The sequence below is a fragment of the Elephas maximus genome, chromosome 12, assembly GCF_024166365.1.
Source record: "Elephas maximus indicus isolate mEleMax1 chromosome 12, mEleMax1 primary haplotype, whole genome shotgun sequence".
Classification (NCBI taxonomy): domain Eukaryota; kingdom Metazoa; phylum Chordata; class Mammalia; order Proboscidea; family Elephantidae; genus Elephas; species Elephas maximus.
This window is the reverse complement of record NC_064830.1, coordinates 101,319,170-101,337,968: the sequence shown is the minus strand read 5'-3', so window position 1 is coordinate 101,337,968 and position 18,799 is coordinate 101,319,170. Positions and strand designations below refer to the sequence as shown.

The 18,799-nt window shown below is 42.0% G+C and overlaps 1 protein-coding gene across 9 annotated transcripts in view; it reads right to left on the bottom strand.

Annotated features, from left to right (window-relative positions):
- Positions 1-18,799, bottom strand: part of RSPH10B (radial spoke head 10 homolog B) — an 88,708-nt gene that overhangs the window by 61,849 nt on the left and 8,060 nt on the right. For 6 of the 9 annotated variants that reach the window (XM_049902832.1, XM_049902834.1, XM_049902831.1 and 3 more), the window contains 2 exons: positions 11,242-11,310; positions 8,148-8,321 (listed from right to left, as the gene is read on the bottom strand). The exons of 1 other annotated variant lie outside the window; for it this stretch is intronic. In XM_049902832.1, coding sequence (XP_049758789.1) covers positions 8,148-8,321; positions 11,242-11,310 — 243 coding nt within the window. Of the gene's footprint in view, positions 1-8,147; positions 8,322-11,241; positions 11,311-11,596; positions 11,690-18,799 lie in introns of all 9 variants that reach the window. 2 more of the 9 variants (XM_049902839.1, XM_049902836.1) reach the window with 2 other exon arrangements.

Sequence of the window (18,799 nt, the reverse complement as noted above, 5' to 3'; positions counted from 1 at the left end):
CTGGACCAACATCAGGAGGCAGACAGGCCCCACCCTCAGCCACCCCGACAAACCTGTGTACACTGAAGCAGGCGCACCCTGTCTGCTGCTGCCCTGCCCACCTGGACAAGGAGGTGAGAACTATTGTGCTCACAGATGAGCAAGCAGCAAAGTATGGCCAGCATGCCCACCCTTATGTATCAAAACAAAGCAAAAAAGCAGGGCCAAACAAACATACAATCAATAAAGAAAATAATACCATAACGTCTTGGAGGCAGCAGGCAATATTAAAACATAAAAAAGTAGGACAAGATGACTCCAGCAAGTGGCCAAAATAAAGAATCAGATAATTTTCCGGTAGAAGAAAAGGCATTAGAACTACCTAATATGGAATTCAGAAGACTAATATTTAGGGCTCTCCAAGAGATTGGGAAAGAGATCAAGGAACACAGACAAAACCAATGAAAATATAGCCAAAACACAGACAAAGCAAAAGAAGAATTCAGGAAAATAATAAAAGAACAAAACACCAAAACAACTAAAATATTAGAAATCACACAAAAACAGCAATTAGAAATCCAAAAGATAAATAACAAAATTTCAGACATAGACAACACAGTAGAAAGTTTTAGGAGCAAATTCGAAACAATGGAAGACAGAATCAGCAAGATTGAAGAGAAGTCCACAGGTGCTACTCTAAGGAAAAATCAGAGAAAAAAAATGAAGAAAACCTAAGAATTACGTGGGACACAACCAAGAGCAAAAATTTGTGTATGATTAGAGTTCTAGAACAGAGGGAGAAAATGTAAAACACAGAGAAGATTGTTGAAAATTTGCTGGCAGAAAACTTCCCAAATATCATGAAAGACAAAAAGCTGCCATCCAAGAAGCTCAACAAACCCCATATAGGATAGACCCAAAGAAAAGTCATAATCACACTTGCGAAAACCAAAGACAAAGAATGACTCCTGAGAGCAGCTCGTGAAAAACAAAAAGTCACTTACAAAGGGGAAACAGTAAGACTAATCTCTGATTACTCAGCAGAAACTATATGGAGGTAAGAAGGCAATGGGATGGCATATATAAAACCTTGAAAAAATAAATTGCCAACCAAGAATAATATATCCTTCAAAACTCTCTCAAATATAATGGCAAAATCAAGATGTTCCCAGATAAGCAGAAATTAAGGGAATTCACAAAAACCAAACCAAATTTACAAGAAATAGTAAAAGGATTCCTTTGGTTAGAAAACCAATAACATCAGACAATAACCAAAGTCTATGACACAGGACAGCATCAACCAGATACCAGCCTAAGTAAAGAACTCTCAATAAAAACACACAAAGCTAAAAGACTTAAAACCGGGAAACAGATATCAATCCGTAAATCACGACAATGTCAAAACAGTGAAAGGGGGATGGTGTAGGCACAGAACTTCCAAATGGAGAGGAAGCCAAGGTGGTAGCAAGTAATAAAAGACTAGCTCAAACTTAGGAAGATAATGGTAAATTTGAAGGTAACCACAAAGAAAGTTAACAACCTACTTATTAAAATTAAAAAAGAAAAAAAAAAAAGACAGTAAATACAAAATCTATGATAACAAAAGAAATATAAAGAAAATCCACAAACAAAAGGAACTCAGCACAGGAAAGTAAGGCAAACAAAGAAAATGCCAGCACCACCAAAAAAAAAAAAAGCACAATATGACAGCAATAAACTCATACCTATCGATAATCACACTGAATGTACATGGCTTAAATGCACCTGTAAAGAGACAGAGAATGGTTAAAAAAGCACAGCCCATCAATATGCTGTCTACAAGAGACACACCTTAGACACAGACAAATACATTAAAAATCCAAAGATGAAAAAAATACATTAAGCAAACATTAACTAAAAAAGGGCAGGAATGACAATACTAATCTCAGATAAAATAGACTTTAAGGCGGCAAAATCAACCATAAAAGACAAGGAAGGATATTATATAATGATTAAAGGGACAATCCACCAAGAAGATATAACCTTAATAAATATACACACACCCAACAACAGGGGCCCAAATATGTAAACTCTACAGCAGTGAAAAGAGAAATCGAAAGTTCCACGATAATAGTAGGAAACATCAACACACCACTCTTGATAAAGGACAGAACATTTAGAAAGAAACTCAACAAAGATACGTAAGATCTAAAGGCCAAAATCAACCAATTTAACCTCATAGACATAATACAAACCACTCAACACAACAAAGTATACATTCTTTTCCAGTGCACATGGAACATTCTTCAGAACAGACCATGCTTTAGGCCACAAAGCAACCCTCAATAAAATCCAAAACACTGAAATAATACAAAATATTCTCTCTGATCACAACACTATAAAAGTAGAAATCAATAACAAGAAGACCAAGGAAAAACAATCAAATACATGGAAACTGAATAACACAAAAACAACTGGGTAATAGAAGAAATCAAAGAGGGAATAAAAAAATTCCTAGAAACAGATAAGAATGAAAACACATCATACCAAGACCTTTGGGACACAGTAAAAGCAGTGCTCAGAGGTCAATTTATAGCAATAAACACACATCAAAAAAGAAGAAAGGGCCAAAATCAAAATGTTAGTACTACAACTCAAACAAATAGAAATAAAACAGCAAAAGAAGCCCACAGTCACCAGAAGAAAGGAAATAATAGGTTAGAGCAAAAATAAATGAAATAGAGAACAGAAAAACAATAGACTGAACAACACTAAAAGTTGGTTCTTTGAAAAGATCAACAAAATTGACAAACCATTGGCCAAACTGACAAAAGAAAAGCATATAACCCAAATAAGAAATGAGGTGGGGGACATTACAACAGACCTATCTGAAATAAAAAGGATCATAACAGAATACTGTAGAAAAATTGTACTCCAACAAATTTGAGAAACTAGAGGAAATGGACAAAGTTCTAGAAACATATAACCTACCTAAACTTACACAAACTGAGATGGAAAAGTTGAACAGACACATAACAAGAGAAGAGATTGAAAAAGTAATTAAAAAAAAAAAAAAAAAAAACTCCCAACAGAAAAAGCCCTAGCCCAGACGACTTCACTAGATAATTCTACCAAACATTCAGAGAACAGCTCACACCAAACTAAGCATAGCAGAGGAAGGAATAATCCCAAATGCATTCTATGTAGCCAGTATAACCCTGATACCCATAAATATAATTTGTCACATAAATAAAACAGAAGAATCATATGCTCATCTCAATCCATGCAGAAAATGCATTTAATAAGGTCCAATGCCCATTCCTGATTTTAAAAAATTCTCAGTAAAATAGAAATAGAAGGGAAATTCCTCAGCATAATAAAGGGCACCTATACAAAACCAACAGCCAACATCATTTTCAATGTAGAGAGCTTGAAAGCATTCCTCCTGAGAACAAGAACCAAGACAAGGGTGCCCTTTATCACCACTCCTATTTAACATTGTGCTGGAAGTCCTAGCTAGAGCAATGAGGCAAGAAAAAGAAAGGGCATCCAAATTGGAAAAGAAGAAGTAAAATTATGCTTATCTGCAGATGATATGATACTATACATAAAGAACCCCAAAGATTCCACAACAAAACTACTGGAACTAATAGAAAGATTCAGCAGAGTAGCAGGATACAAGATGAACATACAAAAATCATTTGGATTCTTTACACCAACTGTGATCATTAAGGGTGTGTGTCAACTTGGCTGGACCATGATTCTCACTGGTTTGGCAGTTATGATGTACTTTGGCCGTCATAAGATGACGTGATCACTTCTGTGATGAGATTTGATATAATGTGATCACCTCCATGACAGGATCCGCTGTGAGTAACCAATCAGTTGCAAGGGAGTTTCCTTGGTGCTGTGGTCTGCATCGAATATAAACGGACTTTCTGGCAAGGCTTGTGGTTTTTGCTCACTCTGGATCCTGCAGCTGGATCCTGTTCATCCGACCTCTGGTTCTTGGGACTTGAATTAGCAGCTTACTTGCCATTGTGCCCATCAACCTTGGGATGTGTCAGTCTTCACTGCCTGCAAGCAAGAGCTGTCGATCTTGGGTTTGCCAGCCCCTGTGGCTATGTGAATCAGGAGAAGCCTCCAGCCTGACCCACCGACTGGGGATGTTCAGCCTCTAGAACCACGTGAGCCGCTACAACCTTGATCTCCCTCTGTATATATCTGAAGCCCTGGTTGCACAGTGGTTAAGAGCTCAGCCGTTAACCAAAAGGTTGGCAGTCTAAATCCACGACCGCTTTACAGGTTTTGCCTCTCTAGGGAACCTAGCCTAAGACACCAACAAAGAGAACTTCAAAAAGGAAATCAGTAAAGCAATACCATTTATAGTAGCCCTAAAAACATAAGATACTTAGGAATAATTCTAACCAGGGATGCAAAAGACCTATACAAAGAAAAGTACAAAACACTACTGCAAGAAACCAAAGGAGACCTAGAGAAATGGAAAAACATATCATGCTCATGGATACGAAGGCTCAACATTGTGAAAATGTCAGCTCTACCCAAAGTGATCTACAGATATAATGCAATCCCGATGCAAATACCAACAGCATTTTTAGCGAGATGGAAAAACTAATCACCAACTTTATATGGAAAAGACAGAGGCTCCAGATAAGCAAAATATTACTGACAAAAAAGAACAAAGTAGGAGGCCTCACACTACCTGATCTCAGAACCTACTATATGACCATGGTAGTCAAAACAGCCTGGTACTGGTACAAGGACAGACACACAGACAAATGGAACAGAATCAAGAGCCCAGGCATAAATCTACCCACCTGTGGTCAACTGATCTTTGACAAAGGACCAAAGTCTATCAAACGGGGAGAAAAGTCTTTTTAACAAATACTGCTGCCAAAAGTGGTTGTCCATCTGCAAAAAAATGAAACAGGACCCATATCTTATGCCATACACAAAAGCTAACTCAAAATGGATCAAAGGCCTAAATATAAAACCTAAATGATAAAGATCATAGAAGAGAAAATACGGACAATGTTAGAGGCCCTAATACTTGGCATAAATAGTATACAAACCGTAACTGACAACGCACAAATGCCAGAAGATAAACTAGGTAACTAGGAGCTCCTAAAAATTAAATATTTATGCTCAGCAAAAGACTGCACCAAAAGAATAAAAAGATAAAAAAGAGAACCCAAAAAATGGAGGAAAAAATTTCGGCTACGACATACCCGAGAAAGGTCTAATCTCTAAAATCTATAAAATACTTCAACACCTCAACACCAAAAAGAGAAATAATCCAATTAAAAAATGGGCAAAGGATTATGAACATACACTTCACCTAAGAAGACATTCAGGTGGCTAACAGATACAGGAGGAAGTGCTCACAGTCGTTAGCCATTAAAGAAATGCAAATCAAAACTACAATGAAATGCCATCTCCGCCTTACATAACCTGCATGAACCAGAAAAGAACCAATGGTGGAGAGGTTGTGGGAAACTGGAACTCTGACGCCCTGTCACTAGGAGTGCAAAATGGTACAGCCATCTTGGAAAATGATATGAGACCCGTATTTATGCCCATTCCAAAGACAAGTGATCCAATAAAAAAAAAAAAAAATAGAATGCAGAAATCATCGAACACTATCACTAATATCACACGCAAGTGAAATTTTGCTGATAATCATTCAAAAGCCACTGCAGCAGTACATCTACAGGGAACTGCCAGAAATTCAGGCCGGATTCACAAGAGGACATGGAACCAGGGATATCATTGCTGAGGTCAGATGGATCCGGGCTCAAAGCAGACAATACCAGAAGGATGTTTACCTGTGTTTTATTGACTATGCAGTGGCGTTCAACTGTGTGGATCATAACAAATTATCGATAACATTGTGAAGAATGGGAATTCCAGAACACTTAATTGTGCTCATGAGGAACCTGTACATAGATCGAGAGGCAGTCGTTGGAAGAGAACAAGGTGATACTGCGTGGTTTAAAGTCAGGAAAGTATGCATCAGGGTTGTATCCTTTCACCATACCTATTCAATCTGTATGTTGAGCAAGTAATCCGAGAAGCTGGTCAACATGAAGAATGGGACATCAGGATTGGAGGAAGACTCATTAACAAACTGCATTATGCAGATGACACAACCTTGCTTGCTGAAAAGTGAAGAGGACTCAAAGCACTTACTGATGAAGATCAAAGACCACAGCCTTCAGTAGGAATTACACCTCAACATAAAACAAAAATCCTCACAACTGGACCAATAAGCAACATCATGATAAACAGAGGAAAGACCGAAGTTGTCAAGGATTTCATTTTACCTGGATCCACAATCAACACCATGGAAGCAGCAGTCAAGAAATCAAATGACACATTGCACTGGGCAAATCTGCTGCAAAAGACCTCTCTAAAGTGTTGAAAAGCAAAGATGTCACCTTAAAGACCCAGGCCATGGTATCTTCAATAGCCTCATATGCATGCAAAAGCTGTGCAACGAATAAGGAAGACCGAAGAATTGACACCTTTGAATTTTGGTGTCGGTGAAGAATATTGAATATTATCTGGGACTGCCAAAAGAAGTAACAAATCTGTCTTAGAAGGACAGCCAGAATGCTCCTTAGAAGCAAGAATGGCGAGACTAAGTCTCACATACTTTGGACATGTTATGAGGAGGGATCAGTCCCTGGAGAAGGACATCATGCTTGGTAAAGTAGAGGGGCAGCAAAAAAAGGGAAGACCCTCAATGAGACGTTTGACACAGTGGCTGCAATGGGCTCAAGCAGGAGCAGGACTGGGCAGTGTTTCGTTTTGTTGTACATAGGGCCGCTATGAGTCGGGACTGACTCGACAGCACCTAACAACAACAACAACAAACTGAATAGTAGCACCTTCCATATAACAGAGGTATCTGGGTGGCACAAACAGTATGTGCTCAACTACTCACCTAAAAGTTGGCAGTTCGAACACACTCAGCAGCTCCACGGAAGAGAGGCCTGGTGTTCTGCTTCCACAAAGATTACAGCCAAGAAAACTCTATGGAGTGGTTCTACCCTGAAGCACTTGGGGTCACCATGAGTTGGAATCAACTCAACAGCAATGGGTTTTGTGTTTGTTTTCCATGTAATTGAAGGTCACTCTCTCTTTTTTTTTTTTTTTCTCTCTTAGGTACCAAAACCATTTTCATTTTGTCCATTTTTACATTTTACTGCCTCAGAGTATAAGTGAACACAATGTAACCTTTCCTTCTTGTTAGGTGCTGTTGAGTTGATTCCAACTCACGGCAACCCTATAGGATGGAGTAAACTGCCCCCAAAGCGTTCCCTAGGTTGTAATCTTTACAGAAAGGAGCCCTGGAGGCACAATAGTTAAGCGCTTGGCTGATAACTGAAAGGTCAGCAGTTCGAACCCATCCAGACACTCCATGGGAGAAAGAACTAGCAATCTACTCCCGTAAAGATTACAGCTTAGGAAACCCTAGGGGCAGTTTACTCCGTCCTATAGAGTTGCCAAGAGTCGCCATCGACTCAACAGCACACAACAGCCACCACCACCATACGACCCAGCAATCCCAACCCTAGTACAGACCCAAGAGAACTGAAAGCAAGAACTCAAACAGATATATGCACACCAATGTTCATTGCAGCACTATTCACAATAGCCAAAAGGTGGAAACAACCCAAATGTCCACCGACAGACCAATCAATAAACAAAACGTAATACGTCTGTACAGTGCAATGTTATTCGGCCAAAGAAAGGCATGACGTTCTGATACACACTACAGCATGGGTGAACCTTAAAAACAGGACGCTGAGCGAAAGAGGACAGACACAAAAGGTCACATGGGATTCCATCTGTACGAAACCTCCAGAACAGGCAAACGCACAGACAGAAAGCAGTAGTTGCCAGGGACTAGGAGAGGGTAGAGTGGGGCATGGCTGCTTCCTGGGTGCAGGGTTTTCCTTTAGGGTGATAACAATGTTCTGCAGCTGGAGAGGTGGTGGCTGCACACCATGAAACTGCACTAAGTGCCCTTTAAAATGACTGGTTTTGTATGACGTCAGTTTTGCCCCAGTTTTTAAGAAGTGAATGTCTCCCTGACAGCCCCACTGCCGCCCCCCGAGCTTGCGCGTCTGCTCACAGGTAGGACCCCGTCTTGCCGCACTGACCTTCCCGTGCCTCTTGCCCTGGCACCAGTGGCCGATGTAGGACACGGGTTGCGTGCTGCACTTGAATATCCCAAAGCCGTTCCGCATGCCGTTGACCACTTCTCCCTCGTAGGTGCTGCCGTCTGGCCACGTGTACACACCGTGGTTCATGGGGATATTCTTCACAAAGTCCCCCTGGGGCAAAACAGTCAGGAGGGGGGCAGGAGGGCAGCGGAGAGACCCTACACCCTGTGGGCTGTTCGAAACACTGCCTTGACTCCTGGTGCTATTCTTGCCTCCTCCGTGGGAACAATGAACTCACCCCTAGCTTCGTTCCTCTTCATTCCTTACCTGCACCCCCTATCCTTCACTGTGTAGAAGACCAGGCAGAATGAAAGCTCTGTAAGGTGTGTAGACTAAAGTCCCAGCAGCCAAGAAGGTGGCAGGGTACAGTGGTGGCTTCCAGTCCTGACCTTGGGAACTTTAAAGATAGACAGGTTCTTGTAACCTATCTCTAAGCCAAAAAAACCAAACCCATCACCGTCAACTCGATTCCAACTCATAGCAAGCCTGTAGGACAAAGCAGAAGTGCCCCATAGGGTTTCCAAGGAGTGGCTGGTGGGTTTTAACTGCCAACCTTTTAGTTAGCAACCAAACACTTAACCACTGTGCTACCAGGACCCCAACCTACCTTAAGGAGGCTGATTCACTGGGTTCCAAAGCTCCCTTTGGAGCCCCTGGGTGGTACAAATGATTAATGCGCTAGGCTGCTAACCAAAAGGTTGGAGGTTCAAGTACACCCAGAGATACCTCAGAAGAAAGACTAGCAGTCTACTTCCAAAACCTCAGCCATTGAAAACCCTATGGAGCTCAGTTCTACTGTGACACACGTGGGGTCGCCATGAGTGGAAGCCGGTTCAACAGCAACTGGTTCAAAACTCCCCCCGGGAGATTCTGGTATCAGCCAGGCTTAGTGCTCCCTCACGTAGACGCTGGTATCAGCCAGGCTTAGTGCTCCCTCACGTAGACGCTGGTATCAGCCAGGCTTAGTGCTCCCTCACGTAGACGCTGGTATCAGCCAGGCTTAGTGCTCCCTCACGTAGACGCTTCTCTCTGCCTGTGGTTCATCTGAGACTCCGCAGACACAGCAGTCGGTGGCCTGCCCCGTGAGCACCTTCCAGAGAGTGCGCCCTGCTGGGCTCAGGGTATCCGCCGAGTATTACAGGGCAAGCCTGGCTACCAGCCGTGGGTTCTCTCCCAAGAGTCTGAACTCATTGCAGGCAGCCGGTCAGCACAGACGGGGCAGCCTTGGGCAGCAAGAAGGCAGCGGCTGAACCCCTGGCCAGCTCCCAGGAGGGCCGGCTACCTCCCTGGAGATGCTTCTGTAGGAGGATCTGAGTCCTGCCCACAGGCCCTCCAGACTGGGCTGCGCAGGGGCTACTTGCCTGCATCCTAATGACCCTGCCTGAGACCACGTGGAAGGCGTTTCCAGAAACAGTGAACCACAGGGGACTCCTTGCCACTCGGTGATCAGAAGCCTTAAATGTCGGCCACTGGCTAGAGGCAGGATGTTGCAAAGGAAAGGAATTCTCCAGAAAGACTGGTGTTAGGACCCAATCCTCAGGCCCCGCCTCCACTCCCAACCTCAGAGACGCTCCTCCTTGCCCGACAGTGAAGGCTGACCCCGTTCTGCTCCCCTGACTCCCCCAGTCCAGCCCAAACTTGCTCTGCCTTCTTCGCACACCTCTTACTGGAACACATGCAGGACGTAAATGTGTCTTAAGTGTCTTCACTACCAGCTAATGAACACCAAGGAGTTAGCAGCTCTGCACCTTTGGTTTTTCAGAATAGCGTTTCATGCCCTCACCCATTTGGTGGGTGGGGTATAAACTGGCGCAACCTCTTTGGAGAGCAATTTGGTTCTAGCAATCGATTTAAAAACACACGTTCCCCTCAACCCAGCAAGAGGGTTAAGTGAAATCCATCCACATAATGGTATACAGGCAGTCAGTAAAAACAGTCCAATCCTACGAATGTGGCTTAATTTTCCATAAAAAAAGGTATAGAAAAGAGTGTATAATAAACTGTTCGTGTTTTTAAAAAGTAAGAGGAGTGAATGGATAAACTATGGTTACCCATTCAACAGAGTATTATTGGATGATAACAAAGAAATGAGCTATGAAGCTATGAGAAGACATGGTGGAACCTTAAATGCATATTGTTAAGTAAAGGAAGCCAGTCTGAAAAGACTACATACTGTATGATCCCACCTATATGGTATTCCAGAAGAGACTAAACTATGGAGATAGTAAAAAGGTCAGTGGTTGCCAGGGGCTGAGGGGGAAGGAGAGGGATAAACAGGTGGAGCACTGGACATTTGTAGGGCAGTGAGACTGTTCTCTATGATACTGTAATGGTGGACACATGACATTATGTGTTTGCCAAAAGCCCATGACTGCACAACACAGTGAACCCCAAAGTAAACTATGTACCTTAAGTGATAATAACCAAAACCCAAACCCATTGCCGTCCAGTCAATTCCGACTCATGGTGACCCTATTGGGCAGAGTAGAACTGCCCCATAGGGTTTCCAAGGAGTGGCTGGGGGATTTGAACTGCCGACTTTTTGGTCAGCAGCCTAGCTCCTAACAACTGCACCCCCATGGCTCCCAGAGGAGAATAATGTGTCCATGTTGGCATATCAATGGTAACACGTGTACCAATGGTGCAAGACGTTAACAGCAAGACATTAACAGCAAGAGAAGCCTTGTATCTGGGGACTCTGTACTTTCTGCACAACTTTTCTGTAAACCTGAAACTGCTCTACAAAATGAAGTATTTTAAAGAAGTAGGAGGGGCTAAATACATGTATGTGTGTGTCTCTGGGCACAGAATAGAGAAAATACTCTAGAACGTTCAAATGAAACTGTTCAGAACCGTTACCAGAGGGTCCAATGTAGTCACGAGTTACATTTCACCTGTATTCTTTGGTTCTGTGAATTTTTCTTAACTGGTGTGCCGAATTATATGTTTGTAAATAGCATGTTTAACTGTGGAAACCTGATCGTTAATTTTCACAATTACAAGTTAGAACTGTCATTTGTTACATGCTTACCTCATATTTCAACCCATCAGCCCAAATATATGTCCCTTGTCCATGCATGAGTCCTTCTGAAAACATACCCTGCAGGACAAAACACAGCCCTCAGTATGCAGTGGTTTACTTTACAGCCCACCTGCCGCGCACAGCTTCAGTTCTTAGAATGGAGCCTTATTCTCTCTTACGTATTACGTATAGGTGTGTGTGGATGGGCATGTCTACACAGTCAGCAATGTGAGTAGGATACTACTTCAAGCTAGCCTTGCTCTGTAGACTGTCTGGTTCTAAAAAGGATCTAAGGAGGGGTCCAGAAAAGTTTCAATTCCCTAATGGTTACACCAGACAGTCCTTTGTTGTCGTAAAAACTGACCTGCAAATTCTCTCTGAAGGATCCTGGGTGGTGCAAGTGGTTTGCAATCAGTTGCTAACTGAAGGCCTGGTGGTTTGAACCCACCCAGGGGCTCTGCAAAAGAAAGGTCTGGTGACGTTCCATAAAGATGGCAGCCAAGAAAACCCTATGGAGCACAGTTCTACTCTCACATGAGGTCACCATGAGTCGGGGGCCAACTCAACAGCAACCAACAACAGTGTGGAGTGATCCAAAGTTCTACTGATTTACTCCTTGTCGTAGTCGTCTAGTGCTGCTATAACAGAAATACCACAGGTGGATGGCTTTAACAAAGAGAGATTTATTCTCTCACAATCTAGGAGGCCAGAAGTCTGAATTCAGGGTATCAGCTCCCCAGAAAGGTTTTCTCTTTCTGTCAGGTCTGGGGTAAGGTCCAGGTCATTAATCTTCCCTTGGTCTAGGAGCTTCTTAGCCCAGGAACCAGGGTCCAAAGGACATGCTGTTCTCCTGGCTCTTGTTTCTTGGTATGAGGTCCCCATGTCTCTTTACTTGCTTCTTTCTTTTGTATCTCAGAAGAGATTGGCTTAACCAAACCAAACCAAACCAAACCCAGTGCCGTCAAGTCGATTCTGACTCATAGCGACCCTATAGGACAGAGTAGAACTGCTCCATGGAGTTTCCAAGGAGCGTCTGGCGGATTTGAACTGCTGACCCTTTGGTTAGCAGCCGTAGCACTTAACCACTATGCTACCAGGGTTTCCATTAACATCATGGAGATAGGATTTACAATACGTAGGATAATCACATCACAGGACAAAACGGTGGATAATCACACAATGCCGGGAAACATGGCCTAGCCAAGTTGGCACGTATTTTAGGGGGGATACAATTCAAACCATGACACTCCTGAGCAGTCGATGGGGCAGAAGATAAAATAAAACTTCAGAATCAAATTCTACCTGAGACTTTCTTTCCAAATTAAGCTATTGGAAAACATTATACTTCAAGAGAATTAACATACTTTAGGGTTTGCATTTCAACGTTCAAGGATTTTTTAAAAATTTATTTAAACTTATTGTATAAGACCACTATTATAAGATCTTGAGAAATAGTATAAACTGAGAAGAACACATACTTTTGTGGTTACGAGGTGGGGAGGGAGTGAGGGAGAGGGTTTTTTTTACTGATTAATTAGCTGAAAAGAACTGCTTTAGGTGAAGGGAAGGACAACACTCAATACATGGAAGGTCAGCTCAACTGGACCGGACTGGACCAAAAGCAAAGAAGCTTCCGGGATAAACTGAATACTTCAAAGGTCAGCGGAGCAAGGGCGGGGGTTTGGGAACCATGGTTTAAGGGGACTTCTAAGTCAATTGGCAAAATAATTCTATTATGAAAACATTCTGCATCCCACTTTGAAATGTGGCGTCTGGGGTCTTTAAAGCTAACAAGCGGCCATCTAAGATGCATCAACTGGTCTCAACCCACCTGGAGCAAAGGAGAATGAAGAACACCAAGGTCACACGACAACTAAGAGCCCAAGAGACAGAGAAGGCCACATGAACCAGAGACCTACATTATTCTGAGAACAGAAGAACTAGTTGGTGCCTGGCCACAATCGATGACTGCCCTGACAGGGAGCACAACAGAGAACCCCTGAGGGAGCAGGATATCAGTGGGATGCAGACCCCAAATTCTCATAAAAAGACCAGACTTAATGGTCTGGATGTGACTAGAGGAATCCCGGGGGTCATGGTCCCCAAACCTTCTGTTGGCACAGGACGGGAACCATCCCCGAAGACAATTCATCAGACATGAAAGGGACTGGACAGCGGGTGGGAGAGAGATGCTGATGAAGAGTGAGCTAATAATATCAGGTGGACACTTGAGACTGTGTTGGCATCTCCTGTCTGGAGGGGGGATGGGAGGATAGAGAGAGTTGGAGGCTGCCAAAGTTTTCACGAAAGGAGAGACTGGAAGGGCTGACTCATTAGGGGGAGAGCAAGTGCGTGTAAGGAGTAAGATGTATATTAACTTATATGTGACAGTCTGACTTGATTTGTAAACATTCACTTGAAGCTCAATAAAAGTTAATAAAAAAAATTATTTAAACTAAACATAGTTAATTAAAACCACTATCTAAAAACAGAAATTATTATGTGTGTAAATTTCACACTTTCTATTTCCCCTTACTGGGACACTGTATTAAAAGAAAAAAGTTGCCATCAAGTTGATTCCGACTCATAGCGACTTCATAATATGTCAGAGTAGAACTGAGCTCCATAGGGTTTTCAGGCCCTTCTTCTAAGGCATCTCTGGGTGGACTCAAACCTCCAGCCTTTTGGTTAGCAGCCTAGCACATCAACCATTTGCATCACTCAGGGACTCCCAGTAGAGTTAGAAATGCATCGATTTACATTTAGAGTGTCTATTGTTAACACACAGGACTAGTGCTAAAAACTGAACACACCGAACGTCTAAATGCAGAGTAAACACTGATAAAATTACTTCCAGTTCTTTCTTAGAATCACATGATTAGCAACAGGTAGGTGATGGAGAGAACCAAGACAGACGAGTCTACATAAACAATGCAGCAGTTCTCAAACTCTACTAGGCCTCACAACCAACCACCTGCAGGGCTTGTTCAAACATAGCTTGCTGGGCCCACCCCAGAGATTCTGATTTATCAGTGGGTTTGGGGTGGAGTCCAAGAACTTGCATTTCTAGAATTTTCCCAGGCGATGCTGTTGCTGCTACTGGCTCCAGGAGCCACACTTTGCGAACCACTGTGGTTCAGTGGTAGAGTTTTCACCATCCATGCAGGGTTTGATTCCCAGCCCATGTACCTCGTGCACAGCCACCCTGGAGTTGCCATGAGTCAGGGGCCACCTCAGTGGCAGCTAACAACACACACACACAACTTCACAACCACGAGGACAAATTATATTGTTAATTCAGGTTCACGTGGACTCATGACAGACAGGGCTGGCACAAAGGAAAAGTGCAGCCTATGGGTTTTTTTCCCCCTTTTTTTATTGTGCTTTAAGTGAAAGTTTACAGTTCTAGTTTCTCATATAAAAATTTATACATACATTGTTATGTGACCCTAACTGCTATACCTATAATGTGACAGCACGCTCCTCCTTTCCATCTAGAATTTCCCATGTCCATTCAACCAGCTCTTGTCCATTTCTGCCTTCTCATCTCACCTCTGGACAGGAGCTGCCCATTTAGTCTCATGTTTTTTTTTTATATACTTGAGCTAAGAAACACCATCTTCACAAGTATCATTTTTTTGTCTTATATTCCAGTCTATTCTTTGTCTGAAGGGTTGGCTTTGGAAATGGTTTCAGTTCTGGGCTAACAGAGAGTCTGGGGCCATGCCTTCTGGGGTCCCTCCAGTTTCAGTCAGACCGTTAAGTTTGGTCTTTTTACTAGAATTTGAGTTCTGCACCCCGCTTTTCTCCTGCTCTGTCAGAGACTCTCTGTTGTGTTCCCTGTCAGGGTAGTCATTAGTGGTAGCTGGGCACCATCTAGTTCTTCTAGTCTCAGGCTGATGGAGTCTCTGGTTTATGTGGTCCTTTCTGTCTCTTGGGCTAATATTTTTCTTGTGTCTTTGGTGTTCTTCATTCTCCTTTGCTCCAGGTGGGTTGGGACCAATTATGTATCTTAGCTGGCTGCTTGCTGGCTTTTAAGACCCCAGACACCACTCACCAGAGTGGGATGCAGAACATTTTCTTAATAAAACTTTGTTATGCCAGTTGACCTAGATGTCCTCTGAAACCATGGTCCCCAGACCCCCGCAGTGTTTGGTTGTATTCAGGAAACTTTAGCTTTTGGTTTAGTCCAGTTGTGCTGACTTCCCCTGTATTGTGTGTTGTCCTTCCCATCACCTAAGACAATTCTTGTTTACCAACTAGTTAGTGAATTCCACTCTCCCTTCTTCCCGCCCCCATAACCATCAAAGAATATTCTGTGTTTAAACCATTTCTTGAGTTCTTATAATAGCGATCTCATAAAATATTTGTCCTTTTGCGACTAATTTCACTCAGCACAATGCATTCCAGATTCATCCATGTTATGAGATGTTTCGCAGATTCATCTTTTGTTTTTTATGGTTGCATAGTATTCCATTGTGTGAATATACCATAATTTGTTTACCCATTTGTTCGTTGATGGGCATCTAGGTTGTTTCCATCATTTTGCTACGGTGAACAGTGCTGCAGTGAACATGGGTATGCATATGTCTATCTGTGTGACAGCTCTTATTTCTCTAGGATATATTCCAAGGAGTGGGATTGCTGTATTGTATGGTACTTTTATTTCTAGCTTTCTAAGGAAGTGCCAAATTGATTTCCAAAGTGGTTGTATCATTTTACATTCCCACCAGCAGTGTATAAGTGTTCCAGTCTCTCCACAGCCTCTCCAACATGTATTATTTTGTGTTTTTTTGATTAATGCTAGCCTTGTTGGGATGAGATGGTATCTCATGGTAGTTTTGATTTGCATTTCTCTAATGGCTAATGATGGTGAGCATTTCTTCATGTATCTGTTAGCCGTGTGAACGTCGTCTTTGGTGAAGTGCCTATTTGTATCCTTTGCCCATTTTTTAGTTGGGTTATTTGTCTTTTTGTGGTTGTGGTTTTGCAGTATGTTGTAGATTTTAGAGATTAGATGCTGATCGGATTTGTTGTAGCCAAAATTTTTTTCCCAGTCTGTAGGTTGTCTTTTACTCTTTTGACGAGCATAAGCATTTGATTTTAGGAGCTGCTGGTTGTCTAGTTTCTCTCCTGATGTTTGTGCATCGTTAGTAATGTTTTGTATTCTGTTTATGGCACGTATTAGGGCTCCTAGCGTTTACCTGTTTTTTCTTCCATCATCTTTATTGTTCTAGGCTTTATATTTAGGTCTTTGATCCATTTTGAGTTAGTTTTTGTGCATGGCGTGAGGTATGGGTCTTGTTTCATTTTTTTGCAGATGGATATCCAGCTATGCCAGCACCATTTGTTAAAGAGACTGTCTTTGCCCCATTTAATGGACTTTGGGCCTTTGTCAAATATCATTGTCAAATATCAGCTGCTCATAGGTGGATGAATTTATGCCTGGATTCTCAATTCTGTTCCATTGGTCTATGTATCTGTTGTTGTACCAGTACGAGGCTGTTTGACTACCGTGGCGGTATAATAGGTTCTAAAATCAGGTGGTATGATCCCTTCCATTTTGTTCTTCTTCAGTAATGCTTTACTTATTCAGGGCCTCTTTCCTTTCCACATGAAGTTGGTGATTTGTTTCTCCATTTCATTGAAAAATGTCACTGGAATTTGGATTGGGATTACATTTATCTGTAGATCACTTTGGGTAGAATTGACATTTTCACAGTGTTGAGTCTTCCTATGCATGAGTAAGGTATGTTTTTCTACTTACGTAGGTCTCTTTTGGTGTTTTGCAGTAGTGTCTTCTGGTTTTCTTTGCATAGGTCTTTTATGTCTCTGGTTAGATTTATTCCTAAGTATTTTTATCTTCTTGGGGGCTATTGTAAACGGTATTGATTTGGTGATTTCTTCTTTGACTTTTTTTGTTAAATAGAGGAATCCAACTGATTTTTGTATGTTTATCTTGTATCGTGATACTTTGCTGAAATCTATTAATTCCAGTAGTTTTCTTGTGGAGTCTTTGGGGGTTTTCTGTGTATAAGGTCTTATCTTCTGCAAATAGAGATACTTTTACTTCTTCCTTACCAATTTGGATGCCCTTTATTTCTTTGTCTAGCCTAACTGCTCTGGCTAGGACCTCCAGCACAATGTTGAATAAGAGTGGTGATAAAGGGCATCCTTGTCTGGTTCCCTCCTCAAGGCGCATGCTTTCAGGCTCTCTCCATTTAGGATAATGTGGGCTGTTGGCTTTGTAGAAATGCCCTTTATTATGTTGAGGAATTTTCCTTCTATTCCTATTTTGCTGAGAGTTTTTTATCATGAATGCATGTTAAACTTTGCCAAATGACTTTCCTGCATCAATTGATAAGATCAAGTGGTTCTTGTCTTTTATTTATATGATGGATTACCTGATTGTTTTCCTAATGTTGAACCATCCCTGCATACCTGGTATGAATCCCACTTAGTCATGGTGAATTATTTTTTTGATATGTTGTTGAATTCTGTTGGCTAGAATTTTGAGAATTTTTGCGTCTATGTTCACAAGGGATATTGGTGTGTAAATTTTTGTGGCGTCTTTACCTTGTTTTGGTATCAGGGTTAAGCTGGCTTCATAGAATGAGTTTGGGAGCATTCCATCCTTTTCTATGCTCTGAAATACCTTTAATAGTAGTGGTGTTAACCCTTCTCTGAATGGTTCATAGAATACTCCAGCAAAACCATCAGGGCCCGGGTTTTTTTCTTTTGGGGAGTTTTTAAATTACCTTTTCAATTTCTTCTTTTGTTATAGGTTTATTTAGTTGTTCTACCTCTGGTTGTGTTAGTTTAGGTAGGTAATGTGCTTCTAGAAATTTGTCCATTTCCTCAAGGTTTTCAAATTTGTTAGAGTACAATTTTTCTTAGTATTCTGTTATGATTCTTTTAATTTCAGTTGGTCTGTTGTGATATCACCATCTCATTTCTTATTCAAGTTATTTGCTTCCTCTCCTGTTTTTGTTTTGTCAGTTTGGCCAATGGTTTATCTGACTCTTATTATTAAATCAATTTAGGACATTCACCGAAAATCAGCAGTTTTCTTTTTAACAAATTAGAATAGAATATGGAACCCCTCCATGACACAAATGATTAAATGATTGGCTACTAACCAAAAGGCTGGCAGATTGGCTAGTGATTCAAATCCACCCAGAAGCACCTTGGAAGAAAGCCCTGGCAATCTACTTCCAAAAGATCATAGCCATTGAAAACCCCGTGGAGCACATATGGGGTCACCATGAGTTGGAATCGACTTGACAGCAACTGGCTTAGAAAATATGACAATGCATCCGCAGAGTAATGTTTCATGAAACATTTGTCCTTATTGTCGGTCTTTAGATACACACACGTGTACACTAGATTGATCTAAACATGTGACCAGTGTGGTCTGGGTATCCCTGGGCTTGGTGTTACCGAGATTCCACTGGGTCTTCCTCCCTCGCCCTGACACAGCCTAAACCGAGTGGACCCTCGGGAGCCCCCAGATAGTCAGTGTTCTGGGAACGCAACATCTGTACCAACGTAGAACACCAGTCCGTGC